Genomic DNA, 16,087 nt, shown 5'->3' on the forward strand with positions numbered 1-16,087 from the left:
CTAGCTATGTCTCAGTGGGGCTAGGACAACCTTGTAGACTTCAATGGTACCAAAACTAAGTTCTGTCTAATCTATCGCAAGAAAGAGCTCACATCTCTCTCCCTAACTTTCAGTAATACTCAGATATTAGAACACAATCAGATATCTCCTCTTGGACTGACCTATACCTGCAACCTTTCCATTGAAATGGCACAAAGCCATTTCAATCACAGCTTTTGCAGTTGCCAAAAAACTAGGTGCTTTTTCACATGAGACACTACTTCACAGCTGTTAACTCTATACAAATCCCAAATCTGTCCAACCACGGAATATTGCACTGCACCCGTATTTGGGGTGATGTACCAAAATTGTCTGTAAGACTGCTTGGTTCTATCCAGAAGAGGACAATTTGGTTAATTAATGATCCCTCTTTCTCTGTATGTCTGTCTCTCTCTCTCTCGCACACACACACACACACACATACACACACACACAAACATATCCAGTTTCTGCTTTTTGTCTCTTCTACAGATATTTTGATGGAAAATTTTCTGCTGCATTGGCCAGTATTATTCCTCCACTTTCCTCCAAATCAGTAGAACAAGAGCTACTGCTCACCAATACCCTTTTATAGTCCATCTTGAAACTCTCCAAACCAATTTCAGTGCCCCCCTCTTTCATTCCATCTACTTCTGTTCTTTGTAACAGTCTCACCACTCTTCTGCAGAATACAATCTTCAGTTGTTCAAAAAGAAGTAAACAGATTCCTCCTTTCTTCTTATCCTCTTGTCTACACATGGCACTTATCTGTTATAGGTCTTGTGTAAGTCAAATATATATTTTTAAAAAAAGAAGCCTAATTTTGAAATCATATCCTTTAACCCTTCTTTTCTGCTCTGCTTCAATTTCAGCAATAATTTCCCTAACAATGATGTCCTTACAGTTACTTCTACTTTTGTGTGAATTGATAAATCCATGCAGTCCTTTGAAATTCTTGCCAGTGTTGTCTTGATAGGCCATGTTCTTCCCTCATTGGATAAGGTATTGCTGGATTTTTGGTTTGAAGGAGAGCCACTTTTCTCATTTCCAGTTGTGCATAGGTTATCAAGAATAGTTCAAGAAAGTTAGCTGTTTCTTGGCATTCTCAAGGGTCCTGAGCTGATTTATACCTCATCCTTAATGTTATGGTTAAGTAAGACAAGCTTATGGTTCAAGATGTTAGTTTCTTGAGTTAAATGTGGAGAATGTGGTTAACATCACTTGGTAGACTAGTACTAGTAGATATGGTGAGATTGTGCAACTGGAATAATCCAAGTAATTCCCTTAACATTGTGGTTTTTCCTTCTTCATAAGTTGTCCATTAGATCCAACTTGCAGAAAATTTTAAGCTCTCTAATGTAAATGTTGCCAATGCAGAGCTCTTTCCTATTTTATCATACTGTGATACTAGGCAGTTCCGATATGCAGTGATGATAATTCTGGAGACACCATGTGGATAGTATTTAATGGATGTGACGTTAGTTTATCACATCTGCTTTTTTCTCCTGCTGTTTTTCTAATTCAGGATACCCACTGTCTGTGAATGAGAGAACAGGAATTGTAATTTCTTTGGATATGGATATTGGGGGTTTGAAAAGTTATTGAGGGATAATTACATCTCGATATGCAATGGAAGGGGCCTGTGGTGCAGAAGTGTTAAGACTTGCTGATAGCATATGATGATTATTATTTTTTATGAAGGAATATTCTGAATGTCATGATATTCGTAATATTTTTTTTTGAAATTGCAATTACAATAGAATCTTAATTTCAAAGTAGTAAGTGATTTTTTTTTTTTTTTTTTTTTTTTGTAGGAAGCTTATACAGTTGCTCGTCAATGCCAAATGATACCTCCTACAGTGGAGCAAACAGAATACCATATGTTTCAGAGAGAAAAGGTAGAAATGCACTTACCTGAATTATTTCATAAAATTGGTAAGTGAAAAGTAACATTATGTCTACTTAAGAATCTTAATATGCTTAGTGAATTTTTTTTCTCTAATACGATATCTGCAGGTTATAGTCCTAAACTATAACCTGCAGATATCGCACTTCATTTTTTATCAAAGAATAAAAAATGAAGTGTATAACTCGTATACAAACTATAATAATAATATATATAATATAATAATAATATATACAGTATAATATAATAATAAAAAATAAAAGATATATTCATTTTCTTCTTCTGTAGCTGCTGCTTTTTATTCAGTGGGAAATGGCATCCGCAGAGGCTCTATGGATGCCATTTCCACTGAATAGCAGCTGTGAAGATTACTGACAGAAAAAGGCATAAGACAGAAAGAGAGTACATTATATTAATAGGAGACAGGTTGTTACTCAGACTACTCTTTTCTTTTATATTAATATTATTTTCATCCCTAGAGCCTCTGTAGCTCAGTCGGTACAGATGAAGCCCTTTAGTCAGAAAGACCTGGGTTTGATTGCTGTCCTAGATATGAGGAACCTTTATCCGGTCTCTTTTGACTAAAAGTGAGTTAGCTGGTCTCATACGGAGGGGGGAGGGGAGTTCACTCAGAAACTCGGGTTTTTTTGTCCCCCAGAACAGGCAAACCAGCCCCGTGAACACACACTGTGACAAGTCGGTTGAGGTTTCCCACAGTCACATAATCATAACACCAAGCTGGATAAAAGTGCTATAAATAGGAAGAAGATTAGTTTCAACCCTATGATATGTGTTTGCTCAGAGATGACTTAAAATTCAATATTGTTACAAAACCAATGTGCGTTCTTCTACAGATAGAGTCAAGAAGTTTTAGAGAGGATTTTGTTTTCCACTTTAAATGTGGAAACAGTATTCTCATGTTAGGCCAATTGGAATTTGCATGATATGAACAGATGCTCAGGATAATAGTACTGAGAAAAAAAAAACATTATCATCAGACCTCCGTAGACTAAAACGACTCATTACGAGATGTCATCTATCACACACAGCTGATCATACTGTGACTTGAATGCATTCACTATCTCCACCCATGACACTTCCAGGCAATGTATTCCAAGCACCCATAACTCTTCACACAAAAATCCTACTCCTCTTCTCCTTGCTCACATGCTTTTTATACAGCTTCTAGGGATAGCCTATTCTTCTCCCTGTCTCCATTCAGTCTATGAAAAATCTGATCCTCATTAACCTGGTAATAACCACTGACCAACTTATATCACCCCACTCTTCCTTCTACCAACTAGACTCTGCAGTTTGCATTCCCTCAATCTGTCTTCATACTCAATATTCCAGAGACTAGAAACCACCTTAAACAATCATCTCTGAATCCTTTCCAACATCTCTTCATTGTTTTGAAAACAAGTGCAGTAATCCATATGTGGTCTGATCAGAGTTATACAATGGAATTATAACATCCTTACTCCTATATGTCAGTGTTCTCCACATCATTGCCACAATGTGCTGTCCTCACAATTTTAACAAAATGTCTCAGAAAGTTTAGGTCCTTGTTAGGTACACCAACACCCCAAGATCTCTTATCACCTCCAAGATATCACCATTAATCTTATACTCTGCATCCCATCTGTTATTATTATTATTATTATTCCTGATACCTCCAAGGAGTCCGAAGACTCATCGCGGGAGGACACCAACAACTGTCTCTACACCTAACCTCTACTACGAATCATCTCCATCAACGGCATCTACCGCCCACCTCCAACACCACCACAACTAGTAATTTTTGTCTGTAAATTACATGTGTTCTGAAGGGCCGATTTGTATGTATTCCTGAACTTGAAACATTACACTTTGCTATGTTAAACTGGCTGCCCCATTTGTTAATCCATTCAAAACATCCATTCACGTCTACTTGGAAGGCAAAAACATCTGTTCTGCTCCTCATTGTAAACAACTGTATATCCCCATTCAAGCCCTTCACAATATCATTTTCATACAAATTAAATAGCACTTGCTTCATCCAAAAAAGACCCCTGGAGCACATGACTTGTGACTTTCCTCTTCTTGGGCTCTCCTTCATTACATCCTTGCTGATACCTGTCAGAGCCAATTTCCAATCCATTGCACTAAACTCCCATCTGTCCCAGTTTAATTACCAGCTTATCATATGGCAGTCTATCAAAGGCTTTAACAAAATCTAAACCTACCAGTGTGTGTGTGCATTCCCCTTTGTTCCAGTGCATCTGTCACCTTGTTATAGTAAGTAAGAATGCTAACAAATGATCTTCCTTTAGCAAACCAATGCTGTCCATCAAAAGGAATGTTGTTGTTGTCATCTCAGTTCTGAAACCTGATCATCACTAGCTTCTCCAACTCCTTTACCAGACAAAGAAGTTGGCTTGTAATTCGAACCCATAGTCTTATCATACCTTTTATGAGGTGGAACAATTTTAATCCTCTGTCAGAGATGACTTAAAATTCATTTTGTGGTAAATTGAATTTTTCCTCTCTCTTCTATACATGCTTGTTATTCTCCTCATTTCCCTCTGCAATTATTTTATCTCTTGTCTCATCTTCACCAACTCTGCTTTCATATCCTGAATTACTTTCTTGCTGTTCTTTACTATCTCTATTCAGTTGGTTGTACTTTCATCCTTGCCACCTGCCATGCTTGCTATCAGTCCACTGGTCTAACCTTTGCATTGCTACTTTACTGCTACTTTCAACTACCTCATTTATACTCACTTTCATGTTCCTTGCACTATATTTTTCTCCTGTAATTTCATTCACTATGTCACTTTCACTTTCACAGCTTTCAGCATTGACTTCCCATTGACTTCATTTTCCTGCTTCTATCAAGCTTCACATACGACACCTATGACACACTGTACATCTATTTCACAACACAATCCATTTTCTGTTGGCAACAAATACATAGCACACACACACACACACACACACTACATTTTACAAAATCTCCCATGTCGAACCCTCTGAATAATGATGTCTTGCCCACCATTGTTCTCATTATCATCAGCACCATGAATAACAGTATTTATGTATGTATTACACATTATAAATATATAAAAAAAAACACTCAATCACACAGTCATACACATGGATACTACAACCAGTAATTATCAAAAATATCATCAATTATATTAAACGATATTTTTTCTTAATCACAGAAGCTATGTAAATTGACTATTTGGGAAATGTTGATCAAGTATCTGAGAAAAAACTATTTTAATACCAACTAGTTTCACCAACTTGAACTGTTGGCATCTTCAGGGTACAGGACTGATGATAGGAACTAAAGCTAACAAAACATGTTAGAGACTTGACATTAACAGAATTCTAATTATAAATTACAAAACAACACTGAACGTGTACAATACACGTGTGGCACATACATGATTTCACTTGTTGTTGTTTAGGAACGTTTTATAGTTGGTACTAAAGTTCATTTCTTGTGTGTTTAGAGATCTAATTAGGGGCTTCCAGATTATTGGATAAGATTAAACCTTGGTTCCTATTAAGATTTTCTACAGAATGGGCGACTGTTGTGGCTTCTTTGAAAATACGAGAGCGGTAATCCTCTTCTATGTAAGGAATACAACTTTTATCCCACTCAATGACATGCTTGGTTGTGGAGGAATGGGAAGATAAGCCCAATATATCTTGTCTGTTGTTTTTGACATATCCAATGTGTTCTTTCTGTCTTATCTCAAGGCTTCTTGAAGTTTGGCCAATGTAACTTAAACTGCACAAGCATGGGATATTATAAACTTCAGCATATTTAAAGAAAGGATGGAAGTCTTTTGGAGATCTTAAGAGCTTTCGAATTGTATCTTTAGGTTTAAAGGTCACTCTTATTCTATGTGGTTTGAGGAATTTAGCAACCTTATTAAAGGCTCTCCCTACGTAACTTTAGTACCAACTGTAACATGTTTTGTTAGCTTTAGTTCCTATCATCAGTCCTGTACCCTGAAGATGCCAACAACTCAAGTTGGTGAAACTAGTTGGTATTAAAATAGTTTTTTCTCAGATACTTGATCAACATTTCCCAAATATGATCGAGTAATAAGGAGGAATGGGGGAATACCATCATTAGCACAACTTTCGACAGAATTTGAAGCCAATGACAGGAAGTCATTGATATTATTATTATTATTATTATTACCCAAGACCCCCATGGAGTCAAAGACTCATCTAGGAGATTCTTTTATCATGCTTTAAACACACTCAAATTCTCTGCAGACACCACACTCTCAGGCAAGGCATTCCAATCATTCACAACTCTGCATGGAAAAAACCTGCTTCTCACTCCCCTAATCACACCCTCTTTATACAGTTTCCAGGGATAACCTTTGGTTCTCCCCTGATCTCCCACTATTTTCTGTAGAACCTCTCCAGCATTGATCCTATAACAACCTCTTAATAGCTTGTAGATCTATATCATATCTTCCCTTTTCCTCCTGTCCAGACGCTGCAAATTGCATTTTCTCAATCTTTCCTCATACTTGACATTCCAGAGGTTAGAAACTACCTTAGTCAGTCACCTCTGGACACTTTTCCAACATCTCTTCATCCTTCTGAAAACCAGGTGACCAAATCTGGGTACAATAGTCGATATGTGGCCTAATCAAAGCCTTATACAATGGAACAAAACTCTCCCTACTTCTACAAGTCACTGTCCTCTGCATCATTCCCAGAAGCCTTTGTGTTGTCTTCACAATTTTGGCTATGTGTCCCTAAATTTCAGATCCTTTTCCACTATCACCCCCAGATCTCTTATTTTCTCGACCTCTGACAATATATCCTCACCAAGCATAAATTCTGCATCCCATTTTTGTTTTCCAAATTTTAAAACCTTACATTTTGCAAAATTGAACTCACATTCCTGTGCCCAATCACTCAATTTATTCAAGTCTTGTTGTAAGGCCAAAACATCTTCTCTACTCTTCATGGTTCGTCCCAACTTTGCATCATCTGCAAACAACTGAATATCACCACCCAAATCTTCACCAATATCATTAATATACAAGTTAAACAGCAATGGCCCTAAAACAGACTCCTGGGGCACACCACTAGTAACTTTCCTTTTGTGGATATCGTTCCCCCATACACAGCTTGTTGATACCTATCAGATAGCCAGTCTCCAATCCAATGCACCAATCTAATATCCAACCCCATCCACTCCAGTTTGACTATCAACTTATCATGCAGTAATTTATCAACAGACTTTGCAAAATCTAAGTATATTCCTGTGTATCCTTCTCCTCTGTTCATGGAAGCAGTCACCTTATTGTAATAAGTAAGTAGATTATTAAAACATGACCTCCCTTTAGTAAATCCATGCTATCCATAAAAGGTAATACCATTATCTAAGCAAAATTATCTTATCTTATCATTATCTTAGCAAAATCTAAGTATATTACTGTGTATCCTTCTCCTCTTTCCATGGGAGCAGTCACCTTATTGTAATAAGTAAGTAGATTACTAAAATATGACTTCCCTTTAGTAAATCCATGCTGTCTATGAAAGATAATACCATTGTTGTCAACCCAATTCTGAATCCTAGCTCTCACAAGCTTCTCCAACAACTTAACTACAACACCTGATACACAGATAGGATTATAGTTTGATGCTTGAATTCTATCACCTCCTTTATGAAGTGGCACAATCTTGCCCTCCTTCCACTCCTTAGGAACTTGACCCAGTGCAAGACTCATATTAAAAAAAATATATCAAGGCCGGCATCAACTCCCTGCCACATTCCTTCAGAATACATGGTGATATATTATCAAGTTCCACAGCCTTATTTACATCTATTTGCTCAACTCCCCATACACCTCTTGCTTACTTACAGTCAGTCTCTCTTCTCCATCATCAACTGTTCTCAATATCTGCATGAAGTCACATTCACAAGATTGAAAGACATTTATGAACTGCTCATTAAGTATCTCCACCACACCTTCTGCAACAGCTGTCATTATACCATTTTCTCCAATCAATGTTATCCTTCCATAATCATTTTTTCTTTTGCTGGCTACATATTGAAAGAACTTCTTAGGATTCTTCTAACTGCTGTTCATACCACTCTTTAGCTACCCTCACCAACGAAGTCACCTGCCCTGCCTGGTCTTTATAGTCCTCATGGAATTGGTTATTTTCACCTCTTTTGCTGCCTCCATCATGCCCTTTTTTTCATATCGGATGCTTAATATCTTTATTCATCCATTTCACACCTAACCTTATTTAACCTTCTCACCCTTGGAATTCATTTAGACATTGCTTCTACTAGATACTTCTTGAATATCCCCAAGCTCCATTGATTTCTTTTCCAGCTAACTCGTCATTCCATGCTACACCTGCAAGCTGTCTCCTGAGCTCTTCCTAATCCAGCCTTGTTGTTTCACATACCCTTTTCTCACAGAGGTCCTTACACTGCTGGCAACCACCCAGATAATTACCTCATGGTCACTCTCACCAACTGGAGGGTGATTCGAACCGCATTTATAATAACATCCTGTGATGAGATGATCAAATCCATCACCCTCAATCCTCATGTTGCCCTCTGTTACATACTTCTTGAGGTAGTTATCCCTCAGAAACTCATTTTCTTTACTTCCAGTTGTTATCTCATCATCCCAGTCTATATTGCCATAGTTAAAATTACCCATAATAATCATACTTTTCTTATTCGCTTGGTAATTTGATTATACATTTGATAGTCACTGTCATCCACATTACCAGGAATATAACAACATCCAACCAAGTATTTCATTCCATTCACCTCTATCTCACACCAGAATGCCTCAAAACCACTGGCACTATTTCCCTCTTGCACCTCTAGTTTGTATGGACATAACTCTTTCTCTATCATCAATAGCACTCCCATTCTCTTTTTACCCTTTGTATCCCACGAAACACATCATATAAAAGAGAAGAAAGTAAAAGAGAGAGAGAGAGAGAGAATATCATTTCAAGTAATCTAGTGAAGTTATTTGTTCACATGAAATCCACAAATAATCTTTGGACATACTGAGAATATCAATGCCATTAATTCATTCCCTTTATTGCTGATATTTTTGCTGATTTCCCAAATAAATATTTTCATAAGAGGCTATCTTTGTTACCATTCACCCTAGTTTCCCTCCCTTAAGACTCTTACTTGCCCAGAGAAAAACAATCTTTTCAGATGCCATATTCAAATGTAGCCCATCTTTAGCATACAGCTCTCTTCTAGCATCAAATGCTCTACAAGCATCAATGTATTTTAGACCTCTGTTTTGATTGACACATCTCATTATCATGTCATTCATTATTGCCAATCTTCTCTTCAGCTCTGCATTATCACATCTGGACAATACATTCACTGTCTTTCCTCCTCTCACACTTTTCTGCACAGTCTCTAACATCATCCTCTTATCTATCACCATGAGATTCACACTACTTTTCAAGCTATTCATATCAACCATCTTCATCAATTTGAAGCCTCATTTATTCTTAAAAATCACAGAAAGGTAATGAAAGAAAGCATAGCAAATATTTGCATATTTTTGTACTGTAAACACTTCTTTTGATATATCTCACATCAGTCTTTATTGTTTTTTTGTAACTTTTTTTTTAATTCTGTAATGCTGAAATATTATGCCAGATATTTAGGAGGCAAAACTGTTGATTATACTTTTATTATTTTTTCATTATGATAACAAACTTAATTACCTTTTTAGATGATATATGTTAAAATCCATGTTGTGCTCACTGATTAGTTGAACTGTTAAGTGAAGAAAGTTATTTAGATATATGTGTTGTGATGGAGGAGGTATAAGACATTGGTGGCATTTGGATCCATGAAGAGTATAAAGTGCAAGCTGATAAAGAAAGAAAAGATGCAGTATGAGAAGAGATCGGATGGTCAGGCCAAGATTAATTCCAAGGACTTCTTCCATTATATGGCAAGCAAGAGAAAGAATAATTATGGCAAGTTGACACTGGTGAATAGTCATGGCAGCAGAATAACTGTTGCAAAGGATATAGTGGAATTATTGAATGAGCACTTTATCAGTGTATGTCATACTGGTGTAAATGATGCAGTGCAATATATATAGAAGGGAGGCAAGAAAATTAGAAGTGAAAGAATCAGAGGTGTATCAGGTGTTGGTTGGGTTAGATGCTAATAAGGTTGTGGGAGTAGATGATATATATCACTACGTATTCTTAAGGAATGTACACAACAGTTAGTTATGCCCTTGACCTGGTTATTTAATGAAAATCTTGCAATGGTTAAGGTTCCTAAGGAGTGGAAAGAAAACAAAATAGTACCACTCCACAAGCATGGACAGAAGTTTCCAATTGAAGACAAGTCTGCATAACTGCAGATGTAGCTAAGGTGTTGGAAAGATTGTTTAGGAATAGAATACAAGATTTAGTTGATGGACGTAGTATTCTATATGATGGTCAAGATGGATTTGTAAAGAGTAGGTCTTGTTTTAGCAAATTACTTCCATTTTATGACAGGGTGAAAAGTGTGTTGATAAGGGAGAATCATATACAGTGATATTCTTGGACTTTGCAAAAGTGTTTGATAGATTACCATATGATAAGTTAATGTACATGCTGCACACAATGGGAATAGATAGTATATATATATATTGGTTAGATTGATCAGAGATTGCTTTCTGAATGATACCAGCAAGTTGTGTATGATATAGCAGTGTCTCAAAAAAAGGGGGGCTAACCAGTGGCATGCTCCAGAGATCTGTTCTTGGGCCCTGCTGTTAAACTTGTTTGTAAATTATACATCATCTGACTGGGGATTTTCAGTTTGCTGATGATGCAAAGTTGGGGAGAATTATAAGTAGCACTGCTGATATTAATTCCCTTTTAGTAAGATCTGAATAGACTTTTGACTTGGACAATGGAGTAGGGTTGTAATTTTAATATTAGTGTTGCATTTTTGAGTGCAGAAATATAAATCTGTATACTATATTGACAGTGCTATACTGCAAGAAGTGGATGAGATTTAAGATTTGGGAGTGATGGTTTACAGCAGACTGAAGTTTAAAAGGCATATTGCAAGTGTTGCAAAGAGTGCACATCATAATGCCACAATGATACAAAGTACTTTAACATGTAGGGGATAAGGAGGTGGTTGTGTCACTGTATAAAGCATTAGTCAGACTACACTTGGACTACTGTGCTTGGATTTGGTTACCTGAATTTCAGTGTGATGTGGAAACATTGGAGAGGATCCAGAGAAGAGTGACTAAGATATTCGAATATTATTATAATATAATAATATTATAAGACGAGAGAGAGAGAGAGAGAGAGGTTGAAGAAATGTGGATTGCAGAGTTTGGTGGATGGGAGGAAAAGAGGTGATATGATAGAGATGTTTAAGTTAGTGTGGGTATTTTATTAGATTAATCCAGAGGGGAAGAACCAGAAACCATCCCTGGAAGTTGTATAAGATTATGACAAAGGGGGGGGGGGGGTTGAGGAATAGATTTTTTAAATGGAGAATTATCAGTGAATGGAATGCATTACCAGAATATGTTGTTAACTCAGGGGTCTCCTCTATTTCCACGGCCCACGTTCGACATTTCTAACACCATTTTCCACATTCAATTTGAAAGATATGTTGTCAGTTCAATGAACCTCCCACGATAAGTCTGCTAACCCCAGAAGGGGAGCAATAATAATAATAATAGTAATAATGTCTTATTATGGCACAGCAGGCAAAGCAAGTGCTTTTTATCTTTCTTTACAGTGATCCGAATGCATTTTTTGAAAATTATGGAGACAACTACTGTGTTTGAATAAAAACTTTAGTTTAATATAACTAAAATCTACATTCGACATTTCGACCTTTATGTCAAGGTCATCATCTGGAGCATACAACTATACACAGAAAACAAGCTACACTACAATCAAACTGGTTTGTTAAGAATACTGACCAATCGCTACAACAATTGTTGGCCTGACCTCTAGTGAAAAATATATATATATATATATATATACATCAACGCTAGAGTCCTATTATTAGTGTTATCTGTTGGTTGTAGAAATACATTGGGCGCAACAACAAGTATCTATCTACATACATATATTAACATCATGATTATATTTGTACATTCCAGCCAGTTGGTATGGAATGATTTCTAAAACTAGCTGATGATTGGCTAGAGTCCTGACTTATGCTGGGTTTTATATATTAGGTAGGCTGAATGTGTGCCATCCAGATCCTTGGAATTTTCATGCCATCTTTGTTGTTGATATTTGGGTGGTTTATCAGGATTTTGCAGCCTTCCTTAAATTTCCTTTCATACCAGGTTTTTGTGTGGTGTAAAGAGTGGGTGCTTTTCCAGTTGATTTGGTGTAAGGTGTTGAGCACGTGGTCTGAGAGGCCTGCTTCACCATAATGGTTATATTTAATGTGTCTAACATGTTCTTTCTTGCGTATAGGGATTGTCCGTCCTGTTTCACCAATGTACGGTAAGTTACAGGGTAGTGAATATGTTTAGTTTATGAGATAGACAAATTATAACGTCATTTGTCTATAGACTCCAGGATGTGCTAATGGGAGGAGAGGATCCTTAGAGGAGTTGAATATGGTTTTAAGTTTAGTGGGTGGTTTAAAGGTGGCATTGAGGTTATAATGTTGTAGGATTCTGTTGATTTTTTCTGATAACCCTTTAATGTATGGGATGGTTATGGTTTTACTGTAATCTAGATTCGTTTTTGTTGTTGTTTTATGGAGTATTTTATTAATAGTATTTTTGTTATAGCCATTATTTATGAATGTGTCGCTGATGATTTTTAGTTCTTGTTTCAGGGCTTGTTGGTTAGAGCAAATTGTTGTAGCTCTGTTTTTAAGGGTGTTAATGACTCCATATTTTTGTGATGGGTGGTGGTATGAATTAGCATGTATGTATTGGCCAGTGTGTGTCAGTTTTCAGTAGATTGTGAAGGATAGACTGCCTGAAGGAAGACGTGTGACTAGTGTGTCTAGGAATGGGAGCGAATTTTGATTTTCGATTTCGATGGTAAATTGTATGTGTTCGTGTTGTTTATTCAGGTGGCTATAGTGTTTAGCGTTTGGGACACAAAGGTCACTCAGCAACAGTTAATCCACTAATGGCTATAGAATAGCCGTAACGAGATTAACGGCGGAGGAAGGTAATGGCATGATAAAAGGCAGAATGCTGACGAAGTTTTGATCCATGAAAAAAAGCTAGGGGGAGAGCTGACTATATCATCCACACCAGCCAGTTGGGAGGTTAAACAGAATGAGCGAAGAAAGATTAGCAAACCAAGTGTTCTCTGCCAGGTTGGCAGCAAAACGAGCCAGAGGAAGACCAAGATATAGGTGGATTGATACTGTACAAAGTGCCTTAGACGATAGAAATATAAGATCTGATAATGTCGGAGTCTTGACAAGTAACAGACTGATTTGGAGGAAAATTGTAGATAGGAAGTTAGTAATGATGTAATTTTTTTCATATAGTACTATCATATCCTATACATCCCTTGAGGGTACATGACAGGAATTTGATGATGATGATGATGGTGTCTAGAAATGTTTTGAGTGACTAAAAACATCAAAAAATTCCTAGCAGCTGTCAAGACCATTTGGAAAACTCAACCAATAGTCAATAGAGATAATCTGGGTACAGTGAATATCACGACAGGAATATTCCAAGGTGATTAACTATCACTATTGTTCATCCTAGCATGGATTCCTCTAACATTAATTCTAAAGAAAACTAGCTTCAGTCTGTATGGAAAATCATTCATAGAAATTGAGACACTGCTCAATACACTCTGAATCTTAAGTGAAGACATTTATATGGAATTTAGACTTGACAAATGCACAAAACTCTGCATAGTTCAAGAAAAAATAAAAGACAAGGAAAATTAAAAACTTGTCCCAGAATGAATTCTACACATACCTAGGAATTTTTGAGGCAGATGATATTATTATTATTATTATTATTACCCCCAAGACCCCCATGGAGTCAAAGACTCATTTAGGAGGTCCTTTTGTCATACACACAGCTCATCATACCATGCCTTAAACACACTCAAATTTTCTCCAGACACTACACACTCAGGCAAGGCATTACAATCATTCACAACTCTACATGCAAAAAACCTGCTTCTCACTCCCCTGCTCACACCCACCTTGTACAGCTTCCAGGGATGTCCTCTGGTTCTCCCCTGATCTTCCACCATTTGCTGTAAAACCTCTCCAACGTTGATCCTATAACATTCCCTTACTAACTTGTAGATCTCCATCATATCACCCTCTTGTTCCTAACCACTAGATTCTGTAAATGAATCTAATCGACCTTCCCTCATATTCGATATTGCAGAGATCAGAAACTACTTTAGTCAGTTGCCTCTGGACCCTTTCCAACATCTCTTCTACTAGTTACTTTCCTCTTCCTGGATAATGCTCCCCCCATATACAACTTACTGATACCTATCAGATAGCTAGTCTCCAATCCAATGCACTAATCTAATATCCAACCCCATCCACTCTAGTTTGAATATCAACCTATCATGCAGTAATCTATCAAATGCCTTTCCGAAATCTAACTTTACTACTGTGTATCCCTCTCCTCTGTCCAAGGAAGCCATCATCTTATTGTAATAAGTAAGTAGATTCTAAAACAAGACCTCCCATTAGCAAATCCATGCTGTCTATCAAAGATAATACAGCAATCCCTCGATTAGTGTGCCTTTAAAACAGGCACATTAATCGAAAAAGCACTAATCAAATATAATAACCAATGGGAAAATGTATAATTAGTTCCTCAGATTTCTTTTTTGACCCTTAATTTTTTTTATAAAAGAATTAGGGTATGTCTCAGGGCTTAGTTAAAGGAAAACCATGAAGCTGAAAGATAATAAAACATATTCAGAATATAAATTTATTATTCTACTTCTTAACAAAGAATTGAGCTAACGTAGTTTGGTGGGCATTCTGTTTCTTTTTTTCGTACAACTGACGGTATGGCCATATTGCTTCTTCTGTAAATTTTACTGGTTCTTTCTTCACCAGGGTCAGTTTCTAAGAATTCTGCTTAAAAATTTCGATTGTACAAAAACTATTTTTAAATTGTTTCTGTGAAACCTTTTTGGGGCTTGTCAGTGATTAAATTTTCTTCATATTCTTCAGGATCTTCCTGCTGTGTATCTAAATTTAGCAGGTTGGAATCACTTAACTTCTCAAAATGAGATTTAATTAACTTAGATTCATTTGAAAAGCCTCTAAAATCATTTGCACAATGTGGAAGAATGTGCTTCCAAACGGTTCGCATGTTGCTAGCAGTAATTTCATTTGACTTTGCGACTTTATAACCAGGCTGAGATTTCTCTGATTTGGCTAGAAAAGTCGTGGAAGGCATTTGCTTGCAAAAAAAGCCTGTTTCATTGACATTAAATGTTTGTTGATCAGTCCTTCTTACACGATTTTCTTCAAAATCTCTGGATATCTCCTTATCTACACTTGTAGCTTCTCCTGTGATTAGAACATTATGTAGGCGATTTCTCTTTTTGAAACGCTCAAATCACTCAGCACTAAAGTGGAATTATTCTTCTTTTCCATCATTGATAGCCCTTTCTTTCCAGGTTACAAAGAGACAGTGCTTTTGATTTAACAAGGCCAGTGTTTAGCAGGATCCGTTTTTGGTTACAATCTTTGATCCATGTAAAAAAAAAAAGTCTCTCTAATTCAATCATTATAATACTTTGATTTAGAGTGCATGCATGATGAACTTGAAGCAGTGTTACCTTTCTCTTTGTATTCAACAGTTGATTCACCCATTTTTGTGTTCTTGTCCTATCTCTGCTCCAGACTTGCCTTGTTCATTTTTCTTTATTATTTCAAGTTTTTCTTCTAATGAGATTACTTTTTGAATCATTTTCACACTTCTATTTTTTGCTCACTAATTGTTTTACTCATAATTAAATGTTAGGAAAATAATTTAAAATAAAAAAGTAAGGTAAACAATTGCACATGATATGGTCAGCAAATTGCTATGCAAAGCACACGGCATAAATTTTGGTGGTAAATTTGGAACATAGTGTACATTGAAATAGTGTAGTATGACATTAAAAAATAACTTTGTA

The 16,087-nt window shown here is 36.5% G+C and overlaps 1 protein-coding gene across 1 annotated transcript in view; it reads left to right on the forward strand.

Annotated features, from left to right (window-relative positions):
- LOC150107665 (voltage-gated potassium channel subunit beta-2-like) overlaps positions 1 to 16,087 on the forward strand; it is a 257,488-nt gene that overhangs the window by 172,818 nt on the left and 68,583 nt on the right. The window contains exon 11 of the mRNA XM_090392162.1: positions 1,833 to 1,953. Within this exon, the coding sequence (XP_090248288.1) occupies positions 1,833 to 1,953 (121 nt within the window). The remainder of the gene's footprint in view (positions 1 to 1,832; positions 1,954 to 16,087) is intronic.

The sequence above is a fragment of the Typopeltis vanoorti genome, chromosome 4, assembly GCF_054136105.1.
Source record: "Typopeltis vanoorti isolate ZY-2024b chromosome 4, IOZ_Tvanoo_1.0, whole genome shotgun sequence".
In the NCBI taxonomy this organism is placed as follows: Eukaryota; Metazoa; Arthropoda; class Arachnida; order Uropygi; family Thelyphonidae; genus Typopeltis; species Typopeltis vanoorti.